The 23,027-nt window shown below is 36.1% G+C and overlaps 1 protein-coding gene across 4 annotated transcripts in view; it reads right to left on the bottom strand.

Annotated features, from left to right (window-relative positions):
- TFPI (tissue factor pathway inhibitor) overlaps positions 1-23,027 on the bottom strand; it is a 66,217-nt gene that overhangs the window by 6,621 nt on the left and 36,569 nt on the right. For 3 of the 4 annotated variants that reach the window (XM_069781927.1, XM_069781926.1, XM_069781925.1), the window contains exons 3-7: positions 15,320-15,520; positions 5,872-5,910; positions 2,516-2,692; positions 1,587-1,682; positions 1,006-1,101 (exon numbers count right to left, since the gene is read on the bottom strand). In XM_069781927.1, coding sequence (XP_069638028.1) covers positions 1,006-1,101; positions 1,587-1,682; positions 2,516-2,692; positions 5,872-5,910; positions 15,320-15,520 — 609 coding nt within the window. Of the gene's footprint in view, positions 1-82; positions 322-1,005; positions 1,102-1,586; positions 1,683-2,515; positions 2,693-5,871; positions 5,911-15,319; positions 15,521-23,027 lie in introns of those variants that run through there. The other variant, XM_069781929.1, reaches the window with a different exon arrangement.

The following is a 23,027-nucleotide window of genomic DNA, read 5'->3' as shown; positions in this document are numbered from 1 at the left end:
ATGTGGTAAACAAACAATCCAATTATCACCAAAACTTACCTCAACCCAACAGCACATGTGGATCACAGTGCAAGGAAAAAAATAGAATATAACACACATTCAAGCTTTATTAGACATACCATTCGAAGCAAAGAGCACAGGAATGTTATCCTACATGCCCATTATCTTGCACATTGTATAAAACACAAAAACCTTAATGAATCTGTAAGCCATCGCTCAATCCCCAAAAGTACAAGGAAGTGTAAATACAAAAAACCAACAGAAATACTTGGTAAGGATGCTCAGGCTTTTTCCAACTGTTTCTTGTTTCCTCTTGCATAACTGTGGATCATAAAAATGACATGCCTCAAATTCAATCACCCTTTACAGTGTGAGCAAGTACCAGCAATCTATAGTGGACAGCGTCCAGCTGCAGAAACTGTTAAAAACTAGCCCTCTACAGTAAAAGTACAGATTCTCATCTGCATTATAATACATAGCGCAAAAATACCTTGAAGCAGACAAAAAATTAATTCACACTCACTTTGATTATACTCAAACCAAGAACTGAGTTTAATATGGTCTTAGTGAAAATAAAAATGTATTATGATAAATATACTGTGCCATATTCCAAAATCCAAATATGGTACTTTTTTAATGGGTAAAAGGAGCTTTAAATTGGCTGCCAATTAGATCCCCACAAAAATATTAATTTGACTAAAAGAACTCTGCATCACTGCTTCTGCTCTTGGTCCTTAAATTTTTGTATTTATCAGACCTACAGGAAGTGCACAGTTTCAGAAGAGGACAAGATGTGGTCAGTCTTCCACTTTCTGATATTTATGGAAGATCTGTAAGTAGCAATATATTTCTTTGCTTTAACTTTCTCTGCTTATCAACAAATTTGACATAGATGTAAGCCCATTCTTTAGTCTCAGACATGTTAGAAAATGGGTGGAAATGGAAAAGCAATCCAGAAGGCATATAAAAGACTGAGAGTTGACAACTGCAAAAGTGAATTCTTACCAAAAAAAAAGGGAAACTGGTTGCGCTTCTCCTTTGGGGAGCTACTGTTCAGAGTATTGGACTTCTCGTCATTTGGAGCAGTTGGCAACAAATTGACTAAAAGAAAAAAAAAAGGGAGGGTGAAACAGTAAGTGACAGGTTATCTAGACACAACAAAGCTCTGAAAATAAGCTATGATTAGTACTCATTTGCCTTGCTCCATGCCAGTATTAATCCCACCAAAAGGCAGCATTTCTTCAAGTCCCAAAGGCATAGGAAACTGATGTGCTGAAGCAACTTCGGGATAGATTCCTTTTTCTGCTTTAATTTTACTGATGTAAGATTTAAATCAAACATGGTTTGGGAAGGTTATTTTTATATTACTAGCAGACATTCTAACCTTTGCAATTGTAAGCCTTTTTCAAAATACGTATTACTGACAAGCAAATGGCTATGAAGCTAGTTTTAATGTTACTGACTTCACTGTGCTTATGTATTTCAGCTAACATACATATCTTCAAATAAATGGGAAAATGAGTGGACAAGCCAAGGAGTGTCTGCATTAAAAAAGGATAACTATAACAGCAAAAGCAAATTCTTACCAAAAATCCCAGGGAACTGGTTGGGTTCTTCTGCTGGGGAACTACTGTTCACAGTGTTAGGATGCTCTTCAGCTGGAATGATTGGCAATAAATTTGCTAAAAGGAAAACAAATGGAAAACAATGAGGAGAAAAACACAAGAAACAATTGGTATCAATGTTTCAATATCACTAAGGTAAAAACTTTGATCTATTTAAACCATGGCAATGCCCCCTAATTCTCTCTTTCTTCTTGGGTATTCATACAAATTTACATAGAGGTGTTATTTCAGATTAAAGTTAGGAAAAAAAAAAGCATTCTGCAACTTTTAATCCAGAAGGTAAAAGTAGAATAGGAGCCCAGGAAGAAATGCTTTGGTAAAGGTAGCGGAAAAGAACATTGCTCTGTATGTATACATTTAAAAAAAAAAAAAAAAAAAATCTTTACAAAAGAACTATAGTGGGTCTTTCCTATTCTAAATGTGAATATACTCAAGTTCCCCTTGCCAAAATGACAGATTATGAAACAGTCCTGGAAAAAAACCTTCAGGGAATATGTATGCTCTTATGTCCCTAGACTTATTTCCAAGACTTGGTTTGAAAAGAGTATATTCAGATATACAGGTTAAAAAATATACTTTAGCATTTTATGATATTATAAGGCCAAACAGCTGGCAGATTTTAGATTAACTGTCATGAGAAAAGTAAAAAAAGTAGGAGTCCTGTAATATTCATTAAAGTTAATAGTACCTGCAATTTTTTTAATTTATATTTTTTATTTTTGTATTTTTATTTAAAAAAACCCCATGTAATTACAGTTAATTTCAGATACAAATTATTGGCACCTCAGGGTATCTACCCTAAGTTGCCTTTTTTTCCATGCAAGATATCTTCAAAACACAACATTGTTTATACAAGAATAAAGCTAAGAATAACGAGGACAACAACTTACAGTTGCCTTGGCAGGTAATCTGGCATTCTTCCAAATCCTTGAAGTTGTTCTGGTTTCCTAGGCACCCACCATACTTGAATACTTCACATGACTTTGTCTCTTTGTTATAGAAATACCTGGAAAAATAGCCTCGGCAGATTCCAGGGTCTTTCTCATGAAAGCAGAAATTGGGCTTTTCTATGAACAATGGTAAATGATGAACAGGGTGGGTGAAGGAAAAAAAAAAAACAAACCACACATTCCAAGACAACAATAGAACTGAAGGAAGTTTATAAAATAAATCTGTAACTTTGGACTAAAGACAATACAAACTGCTGCTTTATTGTACTGCTTTTGTTCTATATATAACACTGAAGTATTATGCTGGAGCATTATAGGGATATTTTTATTGCTTTTTTTCCTTTCCAGGTAGCCAGTAAATTATATCTTGGAAAATGAGGACTAATGATTCCTTTAAGTGTCCTCCTACATAAGCTCTAAGATGAAAATCAGTTTTTACTCTGAATTAAAACAAGACTTGATTCCCAGCTGGATCATTTGAACTAAGTACACATTCTTGTCATTTATGTAGTTGGTTTAGTCAATGTTAGTGTGAATTATACAGAAAGCAATGTCAAAATAGAAGGAAAAAGGAAATAGCTTTTAAAAAAGAACAGAAAAAAAAAATCTAACAATGCATTTTGTCTGTGACAGTCTACTGCTATAAAAGGATACAGGAAACGGAGACAGAGCAGCTATTCTAACTATCATTTTTCAGTCCCGGTTCCTAGTTTGCAATCAGTAACTATAATATCAACCAAGAAAAAGTTAACAAATGAATACTGCATAATTTGACTGAATATCAAGGCATGATATCATGGCTTCTGGCAAGGAAGAAAAACACATAGCCGTGTAATAATCCCCAAATGTCAATTTCTCACCATATTTAATTTTTCCCTCAAAATTCTATTCTTAAAAGAAAATCATGGAAACAATAATGAAATATATATGGAGGTATTCTCAAATTCTTGCTAGTAGATACTTTGAAATATGATTCTTGAGTGAGCTGACTTGCAGAGAAAAGTATATTTAGCCATCATACAAGACAATCATATCAGATGTCACATATAAAGGCCTTCCTTACCTGTGAAACTTATAGAATACTGAGACTGAAACAGTGTGCAGAGGGCTGCCATTTTAATAAAAATTACTATAGAACAATTACTTTGAAGTCCCTAACATTTTTGGACTAGATTATGGTGTTGTAAGGAAGTTAATCCTATTACAGCTATTTTAGCCAAGTATCTATGAAAAATCATCGCTAGAATATTACTAAATTCAATTGATGCACATCATATATTTATATAAAACATTATAATAGCTCATAATTAGTGTTTTTCCAAGAAATAATTGTCAATATCCTGTATTTCAATTGTTATAAAGCTTCAAGGACAGCAAAATGTCATTTTCAGAGATCACATGTAAAATTAAAACATTAAAATGTTCTTGCATAAAGTAACAAAATCAACTATTTTAAGCACTCCTGGATAGCTTAATTTTGATTTTTCACTACAAATTTCACTCTCTGCCAGTAAGTATATATATTCTACAGTTCAGATATTTCATGTTTCTTACTATTCAAACGCAGTACCTATTGTGTTCACAGATTTACAAAACTAAGTTCACAGAGACCAACAAATATGAAAGGTATGGGCAAGGCATAAGATATGCTTTCAGCTGAGAATGGAAATGAGACAGTTATGTAGACAGGCAGCAGGCAAGAATCTACCAGAGTGGTATCTATTCCATATATCATCTATTAGGAGCTCACAGACAATAGGAGCTACAGAAACAATACTTTCATCAAACATTGCAAAATATTGTGAAATAACAGAAAAAGATTATTAGATAGATATTAACTGAGAAAGGATGGCAGATAATAATACGGGTATGTAAAGTAGCCTGCAGGATTATGACTGATTCTTAAAACCAGCTGCTCTTAATTTAGAAAATCCTTATATTAAAATGATTCTTGCACAAAAAGGAAATAAAGTCCAAAAATGTTGAGCTCACAGCTAACTTTTATAGCCACTTTTGGACAGGTCATGAAGGCAATATAATCCTAACTATACAAACCAGTATTATACTTTTAAATGCCATGTCTTTCTTCAGAGACTCAGTATTCAAAACTACGTTACTGGAAACAATAGTAAACATGTAATGACGTTGATGACAGCCACGAGCTGCATTTAACAGGATACGTTCTGTTTTGTCATTAAAAGCAGGGAACTAGGGTCGGACCTTAAAGGAAGTAGTGCCAAACATCTGCAGCATCTGTGGAAAATCAACTTTAGTAACTTCCATAGCATAGAATCATGATTAATTTTTTTTGTGCATTAAGAATCAAAAGACAGTAGAAAACAGGAAAAGAAACCCATCATCTTAGTACGAAAATATTCCAAATACCATTCTGCAAAGATAAATTATTTAATTAGTCTATTTCAAAATGTACGTGCAAATATTGGTATTTCTGTGAGGAGTTAAATGCACACCAATTCAAGAGGAAGCAAGTAGGAGGGATGAGGGAGGGCAAGCAGAGAAAGAGGAGCTGACTTGTGAAAAAAATTTACTCAAGCCTGTATTCAGGGAACTCTGGCTACCAGCATTGGGCCCAATCCAGATAAGTCTCTAATGTGGAAAGAGGAAGAGTAGAATAAGTCTTCACAAGCTCTGTTGCAAGCATCAAACTTAAATATCCTTGTTAGGAACACAGGTTACCTTAAGAGACCAACAGTGTTTCAGACAAGTGATTCTCAGTGCTTAAGCTTTGGCTATTTAGGAAGTTGGGGTATCAGGCATTTAAATTTCTGTAAACGGTTTGCCCCTTCAGGATTGGGAAACTTGCCCCCTTGCTTAATGTGTAATTAGGGGATCTGCCCTAACCTCTGTTAGCTGCTACACAGGCAATGATTGAAAAGTTCTGTTTCAGATTGATTTTCTCCTATTTTTGCTAACAGCAGAGGAAGCATTTAAATAATTCTCAAAACACACAATAAGAGTTCCACATCATGGCTAATTATACAATGCTTGAATCTCTGCAGAGTCCTTCTTTTCTCTTTACTGAAGAAAGAGAAAAAAGTGTCATGATGTGTTTATTTTGGCGAGAAGAGATTGCAGCTACCATCTTCAAGTGACCACAACTGTCCTCAAAGTCTTTGATGAATACAGAAGAAGATTAGGAGTAAGAACTCACTTCAGTCTGACATTGCTGGATTTGTTAGGAGATAGCTTGGAACAACACATAAAAAATTTATCAAAAGAAGCTAAATCCCTTATCATTGTATAAAAGTCTTAGATTACTATGTAAACTTAATTACCTTTCTTAATTTTTGCTAACATCATCTTCCGAGGCAATTCTGCAATATAAATAAAAAGAAAAGTATTTAGCAAAAGCAGACATGTCGTCTCACCTGTGACACTAGGGTGCTTAGCAGTGACGATGAGCACTGAGGAGGAAGAATACAGCATGTCTTCCCCTTCTCTCCTCTCTTTATTAGGGGAGCAGCACAAAAGCTTGTTCTGGAGGACAAAAGTATCATTTCCTTTGTATGAGACCACCTGCTATATTGGAAACTTGAGGATATGAAAGTACTGGAATCAAATTATGCCAATATTGAACTGAACAGAGAAATTCCTCTTCATGTGACTGGAACCGTAATCCTGTATTATGTAATCTTACTCCTCAAAAGAGGGGTAATTAGCAGACTAACTTAACCCAACTGCTGTAGCTACTGATACTGCTAATAGCTTTCAAGCTGATCTAGTTAGCAATAAAGACCTCTCTCATGCTATCCAATTCTTTGCTATGCTATGTAGTGTCTGAGTAAATTTTTCATTATGCTGTTTATGATATTAAAGCCCATTTGGCCAAGTATCTACAACTACCTTTAGGGTAGTATAGACGGCAAACTTGTTTGCATTGTTCTTTCAGTGCATGATCAGCAGTGATGAAGTTGCTATTGTCATTTGTAATGGAGGAGACTGGGTTTTATTGTACTTGCTCAAGAAGCTGGATATCTGAATTCAACCCCACATTCCATTTCAGCAACTGAAAACAAACCTTCTTCCCTTTCTAGGAGGCTGCCTAATCGTAAAACTACAAAGGAATCCAAGGGGAGACCGGCTCAGCCAATGTGTAATAAAGGCTGAAAATTTTTCAGCAGCTAAGAGAGAGAAAAGTGGCCAAGATTAGCTTATACATTTTCTATTACAGAGATATTTTGCAAAGCACATGAAACAGCAGCTTCTGGACTTCACCTAAGTCATCTTAATCACAATGCTTCATAATTCTTGTTTTGTACTTGTGCTTTTCTTAATAGCATTATAAAATGCTAGTTTCTCCTTTGCCTACTGAACTCTTGCATATGAGAGAAGGGATAGAGTGGTACTGCTAATGCTTTGCTTGAAGTTGTCTGCTGGAAAGCAAATGCAATCAAACATACTATAATGAAGCAGTACATTTGCCTGACCTCAGCCATCTTACTTAGCTACCACAGCCCCCCTTAAGAAGACACCAGTTCCCTATAGTACATGCCAAGAGTACCAGTTCAGTAGCAGAAGCACGTTACAACTACTTTTTACTGCTGACGGCTCTTCCTGCATCAGTGGATACACATCTTCCAGAGACCTGCTCATAAAGACTCAGTGTAACCCATGGTCTAGCCTTCTTTGAAATATGAAATGAAAGAGAATTGAAAGGGAAGGATAGATTTTAATCTGAATTTAAATCACATGCATTAGTCTCTCATGCCACGTTCCCCAGAAGGCCTTTAAGTCATACACCTAAAGGACATCACTACAGCCTGTCTGTGACCGTGTGTGAGATACAGTTGCTCTGCCCAGCTGGCAAAGGTGAGGGATACAGGAGTGCTGTGCCCTGTCTCAGCTTGGAGGTACCTACTAGCAAGACCTCAGATGAAAATAATTCATGCTGGAAAGTAGAGTTGCTGTTGTGCCCTTCCTTGTTATGGAAGCAGTAACAGAAGATACATGACCCATCTGTATCCTCACCTTTTCTGTAATTTGCAATTTTAATAAGGTGTAACCCCCACACACTATTTATAACAACATCTTCACAGTCCAAAATTGAAAGGAGTTTTAGCAGTTTATTCTCCACTCATTCCAGAGCAAGTGTTTCTAGCCATGCTTTATATAGTGATATACCTTTCATGGCTCCTATTTTAAGAGGTGCAGATGATGACTAATAATATTTTAGCATTAGCTGTACTGCTTTGTGTGCTATAATCCTACTGCAGTTTTTTCTTTTTCTTCTGGAAACACGCCTGTGTTATATTTTCAAAGCAAATCTATCGGGTCGAAATTCTGTCATGATTCATTTTTCTTGCATCTGTGGGACAATGCAGCTGGCATCCTTAAACAATATTATTTAAATACATGACATGCACTTTAGAGTGACATATCATTTGTTTGAACATATTTCCAGTGCTTCCTATTAGTAGGAGGCTGTGCCTTCAGCATTTAAACCCATGACTTAAAGCACGGCTACTAACATCAGGCCGTTTTGCTAATTTCACTCAGCTGTCCCCTTCAGGCCAAAATTAGCAATCATACTTTGGCATATGATCTCTACTCTTCTAGCACAGAACAGGAAGAATTTATGGTGAGTTTATGCAGGCCTAGAATATTTTAATCTTACTGCCACATCAACAGTGTCTTTTTTGCTACTCTTTTCACTCAAAAAGCCAAATCCACAGCTGAGTTAATTTCTTCTTTGTAAACAAACTGTATTTCTGAGTAGATCTGTTGTGTAAATAACAGACGTTAGAATTGCTGTCACATCCAGAACCTTTTATCAGTAGGTATTTTCCCATGTTAGAAGCTTAAGTAGCCTAAGATATATATTCACTGCCTTGAAAATTAGGATCTTTGTGCTACTGATGACATTTGCGATTCTACTCATATCCAGTAAACAAGGGAGCATATAGGCAAACTCCTCTTAAAAGTAGCATCTGATTTCTAGGAGACTTGAGTCAGAACTAGGCATCCTGAATCTGAACACTGTCTTAGAGAGTCTTGGAGTAGCCAAGTCTTTGAGTTGGGCTCTTTGAACTCTCTTGTACTGGCTTTAGTCAGTTCTGGGAATTAGTTAATTCTGTCTTTGATGGCTTGTTCGTTCAAAAATTTTAAAAAGTTTTTCTTATTTAAGGAGCCTGGCAATTCACTCGTGTTGGCTCATTTATTCTTGTGTTTGTGCTTAATATTGGAAAATCAGACACTTCGACTATTCACATTATTTCTTCTGAACTTGTATGTATATCGCATAACTTCCCTTCAGCTTATTTTTAGCAATCTTGACCTTCACATTCTTCACAGTGATAACTGAGTAACTTTCAGATTTTTCTTTATTTTTAAGCATCTTCCTATCACTTATACTCTCTTTTTAGTCTGATTTCTACAGTTACTAAATAGTGATCTTCCTGCAGTAATAAATATTGGAAACATTAAGAAAGATGAATCTAACCATATACTACAAGATTGCACAGACAGAGCCAGATTTAACAAAAAGAACCTACTGAATTATATGGTTTTTTACTGAATTATGTCAGCAAAAGCAGGTTAACTTCTTAGTTTACTTTGTTTTATGTCTGATGGTCAACAGCATACTGTGCGTGCCACCAAACCATTTTATCTGCTGTTACTCATTCAGAGAATACAGAGATAATAAGCCTTTATTGCTCCAGTTCCTCACAGCAGATTCAACATTTGCAGAGTCCTGGATCACTATTATGCATACACCAAATACTGTACTTGGGCAGAGTACCAAGTTCTCATTTTAAATAACTTTCAGTTTTATTCTATGGCATTATGCCAATTATATGCCAGTACAGGATTTGGTCCAGAAGATCTGTTCCAGATATTGATCCAACATATATGTCAGAATTAAAATAACAGTATTAGTCAAAATAGCAAAGTTAGATTGAAGAAATAATTTTATAGATCTTCACTCATGGCACCTGATCATGACTTTTGGGCACTTTTCATTCCAAATTCTGTATCTATCAAGCCTGCCTTTTTCAGTTTCGCCCCCTGTCTTAGCCTTTAAACTGGAATTTAGGACAAACACTCCTAATTAACAGGAAGTTGCGTGGTTTGGATGAGATACTGGCAGCTGCAGTCCTGCAAACAACCTCGCTCCAAGCATGGCAAAATGTTGTGGGTCCAGCTGAAACCCAAAACCAAATATGAGATGTAAAGTACCAAAAACCTGCCCGGTGACAGAAAAAGAAGAGCTATCTTCACATCCTAGATCCCAGGTCTTTCTGAAACTGAATGCTAATCAAAAAAAATAACTTTCCATTTTTTATCTTGAAAGATTGTATTCATTAAACTTTGTGGAGCCGTAACTAGTAACAGATTAATCACAATTTTCTCAACAAAACACTGTAGAAGTGAAGAAAATGCCTTCTAATGAAGGTTTTTCCTCTTAGAATGACATTGCTAACATTCATTTTTAAACTTTTATGTACATATTAACTGTGGAGTTTAGCAGCAGGTGTCATTAATTTCTGCGCTGAAAATTCAATAAATACAGAAAGAAACGTTTAAGCTGGTTGTCCGGGGTGGGGGGGGGGTGGGGGGAGAATATAATTTAAAACCATGATACAACCTTATGACTCAGGGAAGCCATATGACAAAAGGAAGAATTTTAAGTCTAGAAAGGCCATTTGTCAGATAAACAGACAATTACGATGCAAAATATTAATGCCAAAATTTGAATAATTTTTAACTCTTTAAAATTATATTAATCTGTCTTGAATACTCACGAAAACATCATCATTCAATTCTGACAGAGGTACATCTTCTGGATAACCATACAGAATAATTAATATTAATTAATACTCAAAAATCTGCCCAGGCTGGGTTAAGTAGAAGAAGGACATCAGTTTCTTTAGCCATAAACTTTTACAGGGGTGATGACTACCAAACGCTAAATGTAAGTCTTTTATACCCAGTTTGGTTGTTAGCAACCTTCAGCCAAAATTGGAAGCAAGACTGCCTTTTAAGACTCAAGAACTACATCCCTGCCTTCTCTACCAACAAGTACTAAAACTGGCATATTCTGGTCAGAGAAAATGACCCAGATATAGAGATATCAGAATTATCACTTAGGCCTTGATACAAGAAATCTGAAATGCGTTACTGATTGTAAGCTGTGCTATAACCAGCACAAGGCTATGTGCTCTCCTTAAATATTGTAGAGTTCAGTTCCCGAACAGGATGAACAGCTAGAACTTTTGATAGGACAATTTGTAGAAATGTAAGAACAAAGCATCAGAGGTAGAAAAGGAGCAAAATGTCATTTTTCTGTTAGTTTTGTATACTGGTCAAGCACAGCCCTGATGTTCCATTCCTTTGTAATGAATTTCTGCTTTGTTTGATTTTCTGCCAAGAACTTTCATCCAGTAGTTTCTTGTGAAGATTTAAAAACATATTACTTGAATTCTACCTTACTTTTGTATCTATTTTTTTTACTCAGGTATGAAGAATCCAAGACAGAAGTAGTATAGTCTGGAGAAAGAACAATATTGTAAACAGCTTTTATCCTAACTGATTTCTAAAGAAACAAATACAGCTGCATGAGCACCAAAATAGTAATCTGCACTTCTAATAGTATCTGAGACTTCAACATTAAAAGAAACCGCATCGCTGATCTAAAGATTCCCTCCCTTCTCAGCCAGTTCAGTAAGAGTCGGCTTAAGACTCATTTCAGATCCAAGTAGGACAGAGTTTCATCAACTTTGTGCGTGCTTGCATTTAGGGCAAGATGTTTATATTCAGGAAGATGCTTTTCTGTATATCTTTTTTTTTTTTTTTTTTAAATTGAAATGCTAGATGTCGTGGTTTAACCCCAGCCAGCAACTAAGCACCACACAGCTGCTCACTCACTCCCCCCCATCCAGTGGGATGGGGGAGAAAATCGGGAAAAAGAAGTATAACTCGTGGGTTGAGATAAGAACGGTTTAATAGAACAGAAAAAAAGAAACTGATAATGATAACACTAATAAAATGACAACAGTAGTAATAAAAGGATTGGAATGTACAAATGATGCGCAGGACAATTGCTCACCACCTGCCGACCGACACCCAGCTAGTCCCCGAGCGGCGATTCCCTGCCCCCACTTCCCAGTTTATATACTAGATGGGACGTCCCATGGTATGGAATACACCGTTGGCCAGTTTGGGTCAGGTGCCCTGGCTGTGTCCCATCCCAACTTCTTATGCCCCCCCAGTTTTCTCGCTGGCTGGGCATCAGAAGCTGAAAAATCCTTGACTTAGTCTAAACACTACTTAGCAACAACTGAAAACATCAGTGTGTTATCAACATTTTTCTCATACTGAACTCAAAACACAGCACTGTACCAGCTACTAGGAAGACAGTTAACTCTATCCCAGCTGAAACCAGGACACTAGATTATGTTATCTACTAACTAAGGAATTACGATTTCCATAGAATTTTTCCTCAATGGGATGTCATTTCAAGATATACCTTATTTTAATATCATTAGCGCTACTTTTACCCATATATGACTCCTGAAAACAGAGTGAGATTGTGACTGATTCTTGCCACTTCTTCCCTGGTGCACATCTGGTCTCTGAAGCTCATTAGTGGATCTTGCCAGAAGCCATCAAAAGATAAATTTCAAATTAATCCTTAAAGTAAAATGCACCAAAAGACTGCCATTCACTTAAAGAACGGAGTGATCTGATCTTATTCACTTTGAAAAGTTGTTAGTGGAATTTTGTAGTGTTTTTTCCATCCTGATAGAGATAGTTTTATAAGCATGCAAATGTTTGAAAGCAAAACATAATTGATCTGAAAAATAACTGAAATCTGCTTTCATTCTAAAATTTAAGGTTCATATATTTGTTTTTTGTTTTTTTTTGTTTTGTTGTTGTTTTTTTTCCCAAGTGGATTGTCTGTAGTACCAGATATAATAACAGAAACTGTCTGGTGGTGCCAGCAGATCAGAAAATAGGTGTGAATGGTAAATAATGCCTTGACTTAGTATTTAGTGAGTAAATAAAATGCATGCAGTCTCCTTGCAGGAAAGATCAAAGGAATGAAGACCAGGGATACCTTTTAGGAAGGATGGGTTTTTCTCTGTTAGCTGTTCTTCCAGTATCTTCTTTATCAGTGAAACTTTGCTCACGTACAAGACTTCAGGTTAAATATTGCTGTTATTGACACACACAGTCCCATTGAGGCCTTGTTCCACTCAGCCACACTATTCTGGCTCACTTTGTGAAGGTAAGAAAGCTGACCCGCTTTGCTCTGTAAATTGTAAATGCCATTGGAAATTGTCATACTAGAAATGTATAATAAATGTGTATACGCATGTATTCTTTCCCTTTCTGTGTCTGGACTGAATACAGAGGGAGAAAAGTCTGAGTCAAAGAAATGAATTACAGACTTGAGAAATTCGCAAAGCCTATGCTGGACAATGACACGTGTTGCTGTTGCATTGGTTTGTAGTCAAACAAATTGTTCTATTACATAAACACATCTCCAAGGAAATGTCAGCTACCTATACCAGTAACTGAAAAGTAGTACAAGTAAACACAGAACCTGCAAAAGCTTTTAATAATTTTTCCTTTCATTTTAAACACCTGTAACTATTTGAAAAACTTGATCAACCTTGTGGAAGTGTAAATAGGTATTAAGACTATATAGTTCATACAGACAGAAGAGAAGAGGTTATACCTACTAGTCAAGTAAACACCAGACACCCTGAGCTGTACTCCCTGCTCTGATTGGAAGACAGTCTGTTACCTTACTACCTTTCTTTTTCTGTCACTAAAAGGGAAGATAACAAATTGGTCATTTACAATACCTGGCTTATTTGTAAGATCAGTTAATGTTTGCAGATTCTAAGGATTAGAAACTTTATAACTAACAAACATTATTAAAATATTAATTAGGGTAACATGCACATCAGCCCCAGCCATTACTCTGACACCAGGATGGGAGATTAATTTGATGTCTAGAATAAATCTAGTGACACAATTCATAGTATTTTTTATCAGGAAATACACATGTTGTGAAACAGACAACGTAACAGATTTAAAGCCTGATCTAAGTACTACACAGATGTGAATTCTGGAAGGGATGGGAGGTGAGTAACAGACATTTACATTTATTACAGACAAAGCACAATGCTATAAATCAGCTTGTCTTGTACACATATATATATATAGTCTGTTCGGGTCAGAAAACCCAAAAAGGAGCTTCTGAAATAATTTTTCTAATCTGAAATTTCTGGCAGTATTTTTTGTAACATACATAAACTTGCTGTGCTTGAAAGTGACCTATGCTAATTCTAGGAAGTAAAAATTTATATCCTGCAAACCAACTCAGTGCCTATAGCACATCAGCAGATTTTCAGTTCTACGGAAAGGCCCGGGGCTAGAATAAATTATGAAAATAGGGCAAACAAAGTGACACATACCAAGATCTGCATAGAAGTAGAATGCTGCCAGGGCAGGAGAGACTAACAATTTTCATCTGATTGTGCTGCCCATCCTCAGAATAACCTGTAACCTGTTCTCTACTGCAGGATTGGCCAGCATCACTGTCCTGAGCTCAGTAACACTTAATGACGTATTTTGCTGCTGGGCAAGGCATATGTGACTGAAAAGTAACTTCTGTTGAGAATGAATCCTTCTATCTTACCTCCAAATGTAAATAGATCAACATCCAATATATGAATCCACTTGGGAAAAAAAAAAACACACAGTTCGTATACTACATGAGGGTTATCACACACCTTTGAGGAGCTCTTGATTCTGGAATTTTCTTTCAAACTCTATTGTCACCTCCCCCCCCCCCCCCCCCAGTACCTCCCTCACTATCACTTCCTGTTTACACAGCCAGACACATTCCATCTAACTCCCATGAAAGTCAGATCTGTATTAGGTATCCAGAGGAAACTGTCAATAAGACTTGAATTCTTTCAGTCTCTAAAAATACAAACTTGTCAAATTTCTAGCTCCACTAGCATTAACTTGCAATTTGAAGAATCTTCTAATTTTCATACACTCCTGTGAGGAATAGAAGTTGGTTACTTTCACAAGGCTGAAAGCCTTAGTTAATTACAAGGATCTTTTTTAATATCAAACCCAGCATTCACAAGGCACTTTCTGCATATTCTCCTGTGTATCATATTTTGGATCTCGTTTTTCTCTTTCAAATGATTAATTGACGAGGTTTCAACAAAACAGATCTCCAATGACAAACAGCTGACATTTTTAATGAGAATTATTTACTACTGTAGTTCTAATTATGTCAAATCATAGCAGATGTCCAAGATTCTGGACAGTTTCTATCAGCTTCTCAAGTGAAGGAGAAACCTGGGATCAAAAATTGGGTTACATACTCTGAAAGCAATACAGAACATCTGTGCTGCCCACCAGCTTAGACCAGCCTCAAAATCAATTTCACTTTAAGAACTCATTCAAAACAAGGCTCTAGCTAGAAAATAAGCTTTCTTTCATTGGTCTCTCTATTCCACAGGTCCACTAAAAAAAGTCACACTTATCTTTGCAAATCCTGAATGTTTGCTTGCACAATGTAAAATAATTCAGATGACTACAGCATAAGATAATACTTGGGAACATAATTAGAGGCATCACATTACTATATTAATAGGAACTGAAGAGGACCTCTACTTCCAAAATTCATATGGTTTGTGGATGAGAAATAACAGAAAGAAGAACTGATAAGAGGATAAGAGAATGGGTACTGGCCTGTTACCACACACTTCTTCTGACATTCTTCCAGTGTTAGAAAGTTGTTCTCATTGCCATGGCATCCACCATATTCAAATATTTCACACTCATGGCTTTGAATATTGAAGTAATAGCGCAGGTGGATTGCTTTGCATGGACCTTCATCTGCTTTCATGGCACAGACTGAATGCCCTAGTTTCAATGGTGGCAAAGCAGCACCTGTAATACAGAGGAGAAGCAGAATAACTGGTATTGAGTTAGTTTGCTTCACTGCACATCATAGCTTCAAAATGAGCTTGCTTGTGTCTTCTGCTAGAAAGGCACCGCGTAACATCTGGCTGTAAAGCTCTGAACACACTAAACATAGATGTAAAAAGAAAATAATGATCTACATTGGAAAACAAATTCCATTCAAACCAAATGTGCAGTTTCAATTTTCACCAAACCAGCTCATATCATAAACTTTACCTCCTCATCATAGATGTCTAAATAGCTATGGATAGTGCCTTAGTCACAGGAGCTTGTGAGCAATTCTGAACAACAAATACATTGAGAAAAATCCTAGTAGCTCCCAGAGACACAATGACTACCCCTGCATAAAAAAAGGCAGAAAGCAGGTTCCTTGTGCTCTCTTCCAAGTACTTCTAATAGTGAACATAGCTCATAAAGACCTCTCATAGCAGTGTGGGATGAACTAAGCAAGACAGCCCTGCAGAGGGCACCATTCCCCCATCAGATTACACTTTACTGGTACATAAACCCATCCAGTACAATTGAAAGGTCATCACAGTGTCTTATTTTCTTTGACCCCACTAGTCTTGCATTAGAGCTTTCAAGAGCTAAGACATACACAGCTAGAAAGTTAAGGTGACAAGAAACCGTATCTTTTCAAATCATGCCATTTCTATGTTTTTTCAATATGCATTATTACGTCAGTGAATGTTTTGTAAAAATTTTCACATAAATTGTGAAGAACACTAGCAAAGTTTACACTGTCAATGTCTATAAGGAAATTCCGACTGACCATCCAGTTTGTGATACTGTTCCCTTATAAATATATAGTTTAATATCTTCTTCTGTTTTGCTTTTCCAAGGAACTATTTTACCCTAGAGGATTTTGAAAGCTTTACAGAGTTTGTGTGCTTGCAATAGCAGCCAGAATAACAGACCTGAAATTTTTCATTCATTCTCCCAGAGCTAATCAGAACACTGATGTCTCTTAACATGTATATGCAAAAGTATCTATCAGTGCTCTCTGCAGTGACCCAGGAAACAGGAGAGAAGAAAGAAAGAAAAAAAGAAAAAAAAAAAAAGATGAGGACGTGAGTTTATGTGATCATTGCACAGGTTCCTACTACTCACTAGATTAAGCTGCCAGTTTTAAATAAAAGAATGCATAAAAATCAGGCTTTATGGCATGATAAAACCAAAATTTTTTGTAACTACTACCTACCTGCTCTGTGGATATCTAATGTTAATATATACAATTGGCCTTATTATATAATCTTTAAATGAAATGTACAGCTGAGATAAATCCTCATAAGTACTGAGGTCAATGGAATTTTACTAATTTTATTCCACTTGAGCCACTTATAACTATTAAACCTACAGGTAAGAAACAATTTTCATCATTAAAATATTTTAACTCATAGAATTTAAATCCTTGAAAAATTAAACAACCTTTATTACACGATTATCATCAACACAAAAATTGTAGCACATAATTAGATCTTCCAAAATTGGACAATTTGGTGTTAAAATACGGATTAAGATGAGTAATTTCAAAATTCTTATTAAATATTCAGTCCCTAAAATAGTTTGTGACTGTTTCCTCATCAGTGAAATTATATTTACAGATTTTGAAATTAGGAAAATAGATTTGAAATATTATTGAAGACTTTTTAATAGGAAATGTGGATGAATTAAAAGAAACATTTTTAAGAGACGTTAGATTCAGTAAACTTTCTATGGAACTCAGCTTGCCAAACAGATTTCTGAATTTTGTTTCTTGGCAATTTCTTTATCTGGGTCTTCCCAAGTCCATGAAGAATTAGGATTTAGAAGTCACAGGGATTCCAAGTTGGACCTCAAAGGTCTAAAGTTCAACAGGTTTCAGAATCCTTTGGAAGGGATTTAAAAAGGCTCAACTTGAAAAGTTGAGAGGATACTGCATTGCGAAATGAAACTTTGGAATTCCCCTACTCAGTAATAGGGGAAAAAATGCCTTCAAAACATCAAAGTTCTCAGTAACTTTTGGAATAATTCCTGAAATGGTAAAATCAAACATTCAGAGCTCCACAGAAACTGATCCAACTCAAATGCGGTTGGGGTGAGGGTTGGCAGCTGGTTTTTAAACACGTCATTTTCTTGGCACACGAGAAATGAGGTCTCCTATGTGACCTGTGTCAGTGACCCAGTTCCGTCTAGAAGAGGTTGTGAAAACTTAGTAGGTTTCCTAACTACTGGAATTTCAGACATAGGGTTATGTCAGCTGATTTTGCTTGCTACATTATGCCACACCAATGTTGTGGGCTATCAAAACAGAAACAGTGTGCAAGCGTAGTTGCAAAACTACACAAAGATGATGAACAAATGGCTTTGTAGAGTTTATCTGAGGAACTTTCTGGTCTCAACTTCTAGCCTAATGCCCATCAAACCCACAGAACTAAATCATTGTTTTGCTTACCTCTTAAGGCCTTTCCTCTGCAGTCACAGTGACACTGTTACCACTGTCAGATGTACTGACATCTGCTGCAAACATAACGACTATCTGTGTCACATTTTTTGGCAATCAGACATTTATTTTCTTATGAGTGCTAGAAAGTTACCATAGACAAAAATCTGTACCCTGTGAAACCTCCAGGTGCCAAACCCTCCAACTTTGCACAATAACCAAGTGGCTCTGAAGAAACAAGGCACAAAGGGTTCCATGGGAACGGATCATTCTTGTGTCTGGGAACAGTGAAAGAATTTTTCCCCATTATTTTACACCTGGGAACACTTAACTCACACAGATGGCATAAAATTAGCTTTCCTTCTCAGATTAGAGCAGCAGATGAGAAGGCAAGTGTGAGTGTTTGGCCAGTAGATCTGCATTGATACAAATCTGCCTATACTCATTTCGCATGTCACATGTGGAATATACCTTGAGAAAACGAATTCTTAGTACAAGGCGTCCTCCTCTGCTCTTCAACACTGGAACAAATTGTTCCTACTCTGTTTTAGGTCCTCTGTGAAGAGCACAGTATGTGACATTTAAGAAAGATGTCTGTCAGGAAGGTCAGTGAATATTCTTCAATAGAAACATGGGAAGTTAAAACTGGATGGAATTTTAATGGAGTTTCTCATTCAATTTTTGGCATATTTCTATGGGATAAATACCTTAAGACCTTTTCTGACAGATGTCCAAATTGTTCTTAAAAAACTCCAGTGAACTAAAATTCCCAGCAACCTGAAGCAGTCAGTTCCAGGATTTCACTACCCTTCTTACAAGACAGGTCTTTTTTGTAATATACAGCCCAAGTATTCTTTATTGCATATTAAATCATTTTGTACTTCCTTCAGTGCATAGAAAGAATAATTTAAAACCATATACATACAGTAAATTTGTTTTCATTTTCTAATCCACCATTCATGTCTTGCAATTCCAAGCTGCTGCAGAAGAGAAAGTTGCCTCTTGCACTCCTAGCCTTTACTTGGGGCTTTCCAGGTTCAGCTCCTTCCCAGGCTGCTAGAAGCGTTCGTGATGCAGCAGCCCCCTGGCACTCACTGCATCACTTCAGTAGCCCACCTCTGGTCTACTTTCTTTCTTTCGGAAGACTATTGTCTCCTCTCAATTATCTCTATACTAAACAAACTCCTTTCTTCCAATCTTTTTATTGGCCTTGCTTTCTAACCCTCTTACAACTCTCCTTTGGATCTTTTCCTATTGGTCTGGATTACTGTTAAAGTATGCTGCCCAGAGCTGAACATAATCCTCTACCTGTGGCATTATCAGTGCCAAATAGAGTGGAATAATTATCCCTTTTTTTTTTTTTTTCTTAATACAGTATAGTTACTTGCCGTCTTTTACAACAACATTGTATTATTTTTGTAATGCTCTGCAACTTCCACTTACTTTCCAGCAAATACAACCTTGTTATACGGGTCTTCTTTCCACCTTATATTTATGAATGCATTGATTCTCCTTCTTAAGTATAGCATGTTGCATTTGTCATTTTAAAAGAAAATTAGTTTAATCCTCCACATTGGATCTGGCCCTGTTGGATATTTATTACTCATCCAATTTAGGCATCTGGTCCAAATAAACTTAGAAAATCTATAGAATTATAGGACTGTACTATCCTAGACCAAGAAAATTGAGTTTGTTTTGCTAGAAATACATTAAGTACTGGTTACAGCTGATGCTCACTGTCACAAAAAAGTTATTACTTGCCATACTAAAACCAAAATAAAGCAAAGCAAAACCTCCTTTCCTCTCCTTCTTCTCCCCCCCCGCCCCTCAATTTTTTAATTTAATGACTTCATTACATCAGCTACCTAAGTTTTCATAACAGAAGGCACTAAACATCCACTGCTCTGTCTTAACAATCTTTCCACTCCATAGTTTGTGGTAAGTGCAAAGTAATGCTGATGAAATGGCTTACAATGAGCACAAGTTTAGTGCAGATGTTTCATGTCACTACCTTCTTCCTCCATTCCTTCAGTCTTCCTACTGTTGGCAACTATCAGAAACAGGATACTGGCCAAGACTGTTCCTACACAGCACAGCCTTTCCCACATTTATTGTCATTCGCATGGCAACTTTTGCAAGTTAAGACATGGCAGTTTAACACATGAACAGCCACTATTAACTAACATGCAGTAATTTCACTGAGAGAGCTCTAATAATCTGCAGATAGTCACACTGTAGCCCTGAGCACATGGACCTTATGTGATCAATGCACAGCACTTATCACATTACTAATAAGCGGTATAGTATTACAAAACCAGCAGTGGTGAATAAAGTGTCTAATCCTCTTACATTAATACAAATAAAAACAATACTTTTACCCCAGCTATAGGCATAATAAAAGACTCTAACTTGACCTTCACACCCTTAAGGAAAATCTGCAGGGCTGGTTGCTAAAAAAACAGACTTTTAAATAGAAAGTGAACCCATTTCTCTATTATACTTACAGCACAATAAATATGAAAGACAACAGTATTACCACAGAGTTGCTTTTCAGAACAGAACTATATAAATTAAATTGGGAAAATAAAACTTGGTCAGGAATCTTCCTGACTTTTTATGTAAAATACTTTCTGGTTTTGTTTGCTCAGGTTAAGTGTTCTCAACCTTATATGAGTTTCTGTGGTTATCCTTAATTATAAAGATATGCTGTCATCTTTCCATGCTTTCTTGTAAATGCCTTTCTTTGATAAGTGATATCAATACTAAGCACCTTGTCACTAATGGATAGCTGTTTCTCCTCTCTCCATCTTTGTCAGTTTGACAGCTTTCCACCCGCATGCTGTTCAGTGCTCTTCCTACCCACGTGTTTCCTACCCTTTCTTTAAGCAGTCACATTTATTCTTGATAAACTTTCACATACAAATAAAAAGCACATTCAACTTGTGAGTCATTTTCTTCAGGCTTTGGAACATCAACTAAAATGCTCCCAACCACATAAGGTATTATTGAATGATATGCATAAACTAGTTATTTTTATATCTTTTATTTTTGTTATTACCCTTATTTATTGGTGGTAAAATGATAGGTTTTGCCAGAAGAGAATAAATTGAGAACCCTTTTTTAACCCATTGGACTTGACTTGCAACCTTAATTATTACTGTAATTTAAATACTAATAGACAAAAAACCCCTATTAGATTCAGAAAGCACTTGTCATACTTTTGGATTGCATGGGGTATGTTACAAGTAATGGATGCACACAACTTATTTTATCCTTTAATACCTGAAATTTATTGAATTCTAGGGTAAAATATGTCAATGTTTTATAAGCATCTAACTCAGAAAATAAATGCTATCAGTGATATTGCAGCCTACAAAATTGCTACAGTTAAAATCACTGAGACCAGAATTTCACTCTTAAGAAACCACAAATATAATTTTAATTAGTACCAATCTAATCATTTTATAGAAACAGAGTACTGCAAAAATATATATTTTTTTTAAACACTGTAACTGAGTCTTCCATAGTCATGAAAACAGGCTCCTAGTTTAATTTCTAAGTTTCACATTTGGTTGTTTTTCAGTTTGGAATATAAGCCCAAAAGTTCAGAGCTGATCCTCATACTAAGTTACTGGTTGTGTAATCTTAAATAACTGGTTGTAAAATAACTAGTGCAGTGATAAAATAATGCCCAATAAAAAGACTATTTAATTTTCTTGAGATTATTTTCTTATTGTCTTTTATAAACAAAAGAGAGGAAAAAAAAATTAATCCTGCAGATTTCTTGTTCTGGTGACAAAGTGTGTTATTTTAACAAGCAAGACAATTCAGCCTTCATGAACTGCAAGCTTAGGCTAAGGATTTTTATAAAACTAAGAGTGGCAGGGCCGAGCAAAGATAAATGTGACTTTGCCCCCAAACAAGAACGGCATTTATGTACTTCAGGGTTAAAGAGAAACAAATTTATTCTGTATGAAACAGTCTTGACTACACAACCAACGCAAAGCATATGCTTAATGCAGAACGGTACATATCTTCAATTGCAGTGATTAATTGTGACATGGTTCTAAAGCACTACCTTCATTTGTAGTATGGCTGTGATTATACACAATTAATATTTTTGTCTCAAGGAACACTGCTGTAAAAGTCCGATAGAGAGAAATAATTTGGATGGAAATCGGACAAGACATGGGCAGGTTAAGTAGAGTGCCAACATGAAAAAAAGGTTCCCCTTAGCTGCACTCGCAGTTAGGCTTCAAAATCAGACCTGTCAAATGGGAGAAGTATCCACTGCATAGTTCTCTGCAAGTTAAGAAAGACATCACAATTTCAAATCATTTTCTCAAAGGAAAAAAAAAGTATTTTAGTACAGCCCCAAAAGTGTATTTTTCCCTCATCTGGTTTCTCAAAATTCTTTGGGAGGAAATAAAAATATCTTTCACAATGACACCCAGTATAGAAGTTTAATCCACCTTATTTCATTTCAATGAAGTGAAAGTAAACAATGATCTTACAATGGTAAGAATCTGAGAACCTCCCCAGTTCTAACAGTCACGCTTCTGACTTTTTTTTTTCTTAACAAAAATCTCTAACTGGTGAGTTTTTATTTACCCAGCAATATCAAATCACTTGGGGCTATACAAAGAGTTTCTTCAACACCCAGAAAAACAACTAGGATAGTAACTGCATCACCTTTAGACCAAACTTTGCAAATTAACTGTGACTCAAGAGAGCTGTGCACAGGACAGAGTAACGTCAGTCTACAACGTCATTCATCATGTTTCTGCTCTATTTGTATGGGGAGATAAAACCTGAGTTTACCAGCTGTGTGTTCTTTTCCCTAAACATTGAACTTTTCCATGGGTCCTAAAGCAGAGCTTGAAGGGAATAATCTTGATATCTAACACAACATTTGATTAGGATTAGAAGTTCCAAAAAGCATGGGAAACAGAAGCCTTTATAGAAGGCAATTTTGGTAGAGCTTAATGCAAAATTCTAAGCATCTCCCTGTTAATTAATCTCCCTGTTTTCTAATTAGAAACCAGTGCATTT

Source organism: Haliaeetus albicilla, chromosome 4 (assembly GCF_947461875.1).
Source record: "Haliaeetus albicilla chromosome 4, bHalAlb1.1, whole genome shotgun sequence".
NCBI lineage: Eukaryota > Metazoa > Chordata > Aves > Accipitriformes > Accipitridae > Haliaeetus > Haliaeetus albicilla.
The sequence above is the reverse complement of the archived record's forward strand: the minus strand, read 5'-3'. Positions and strand labels throughout refer to the sequence as shown.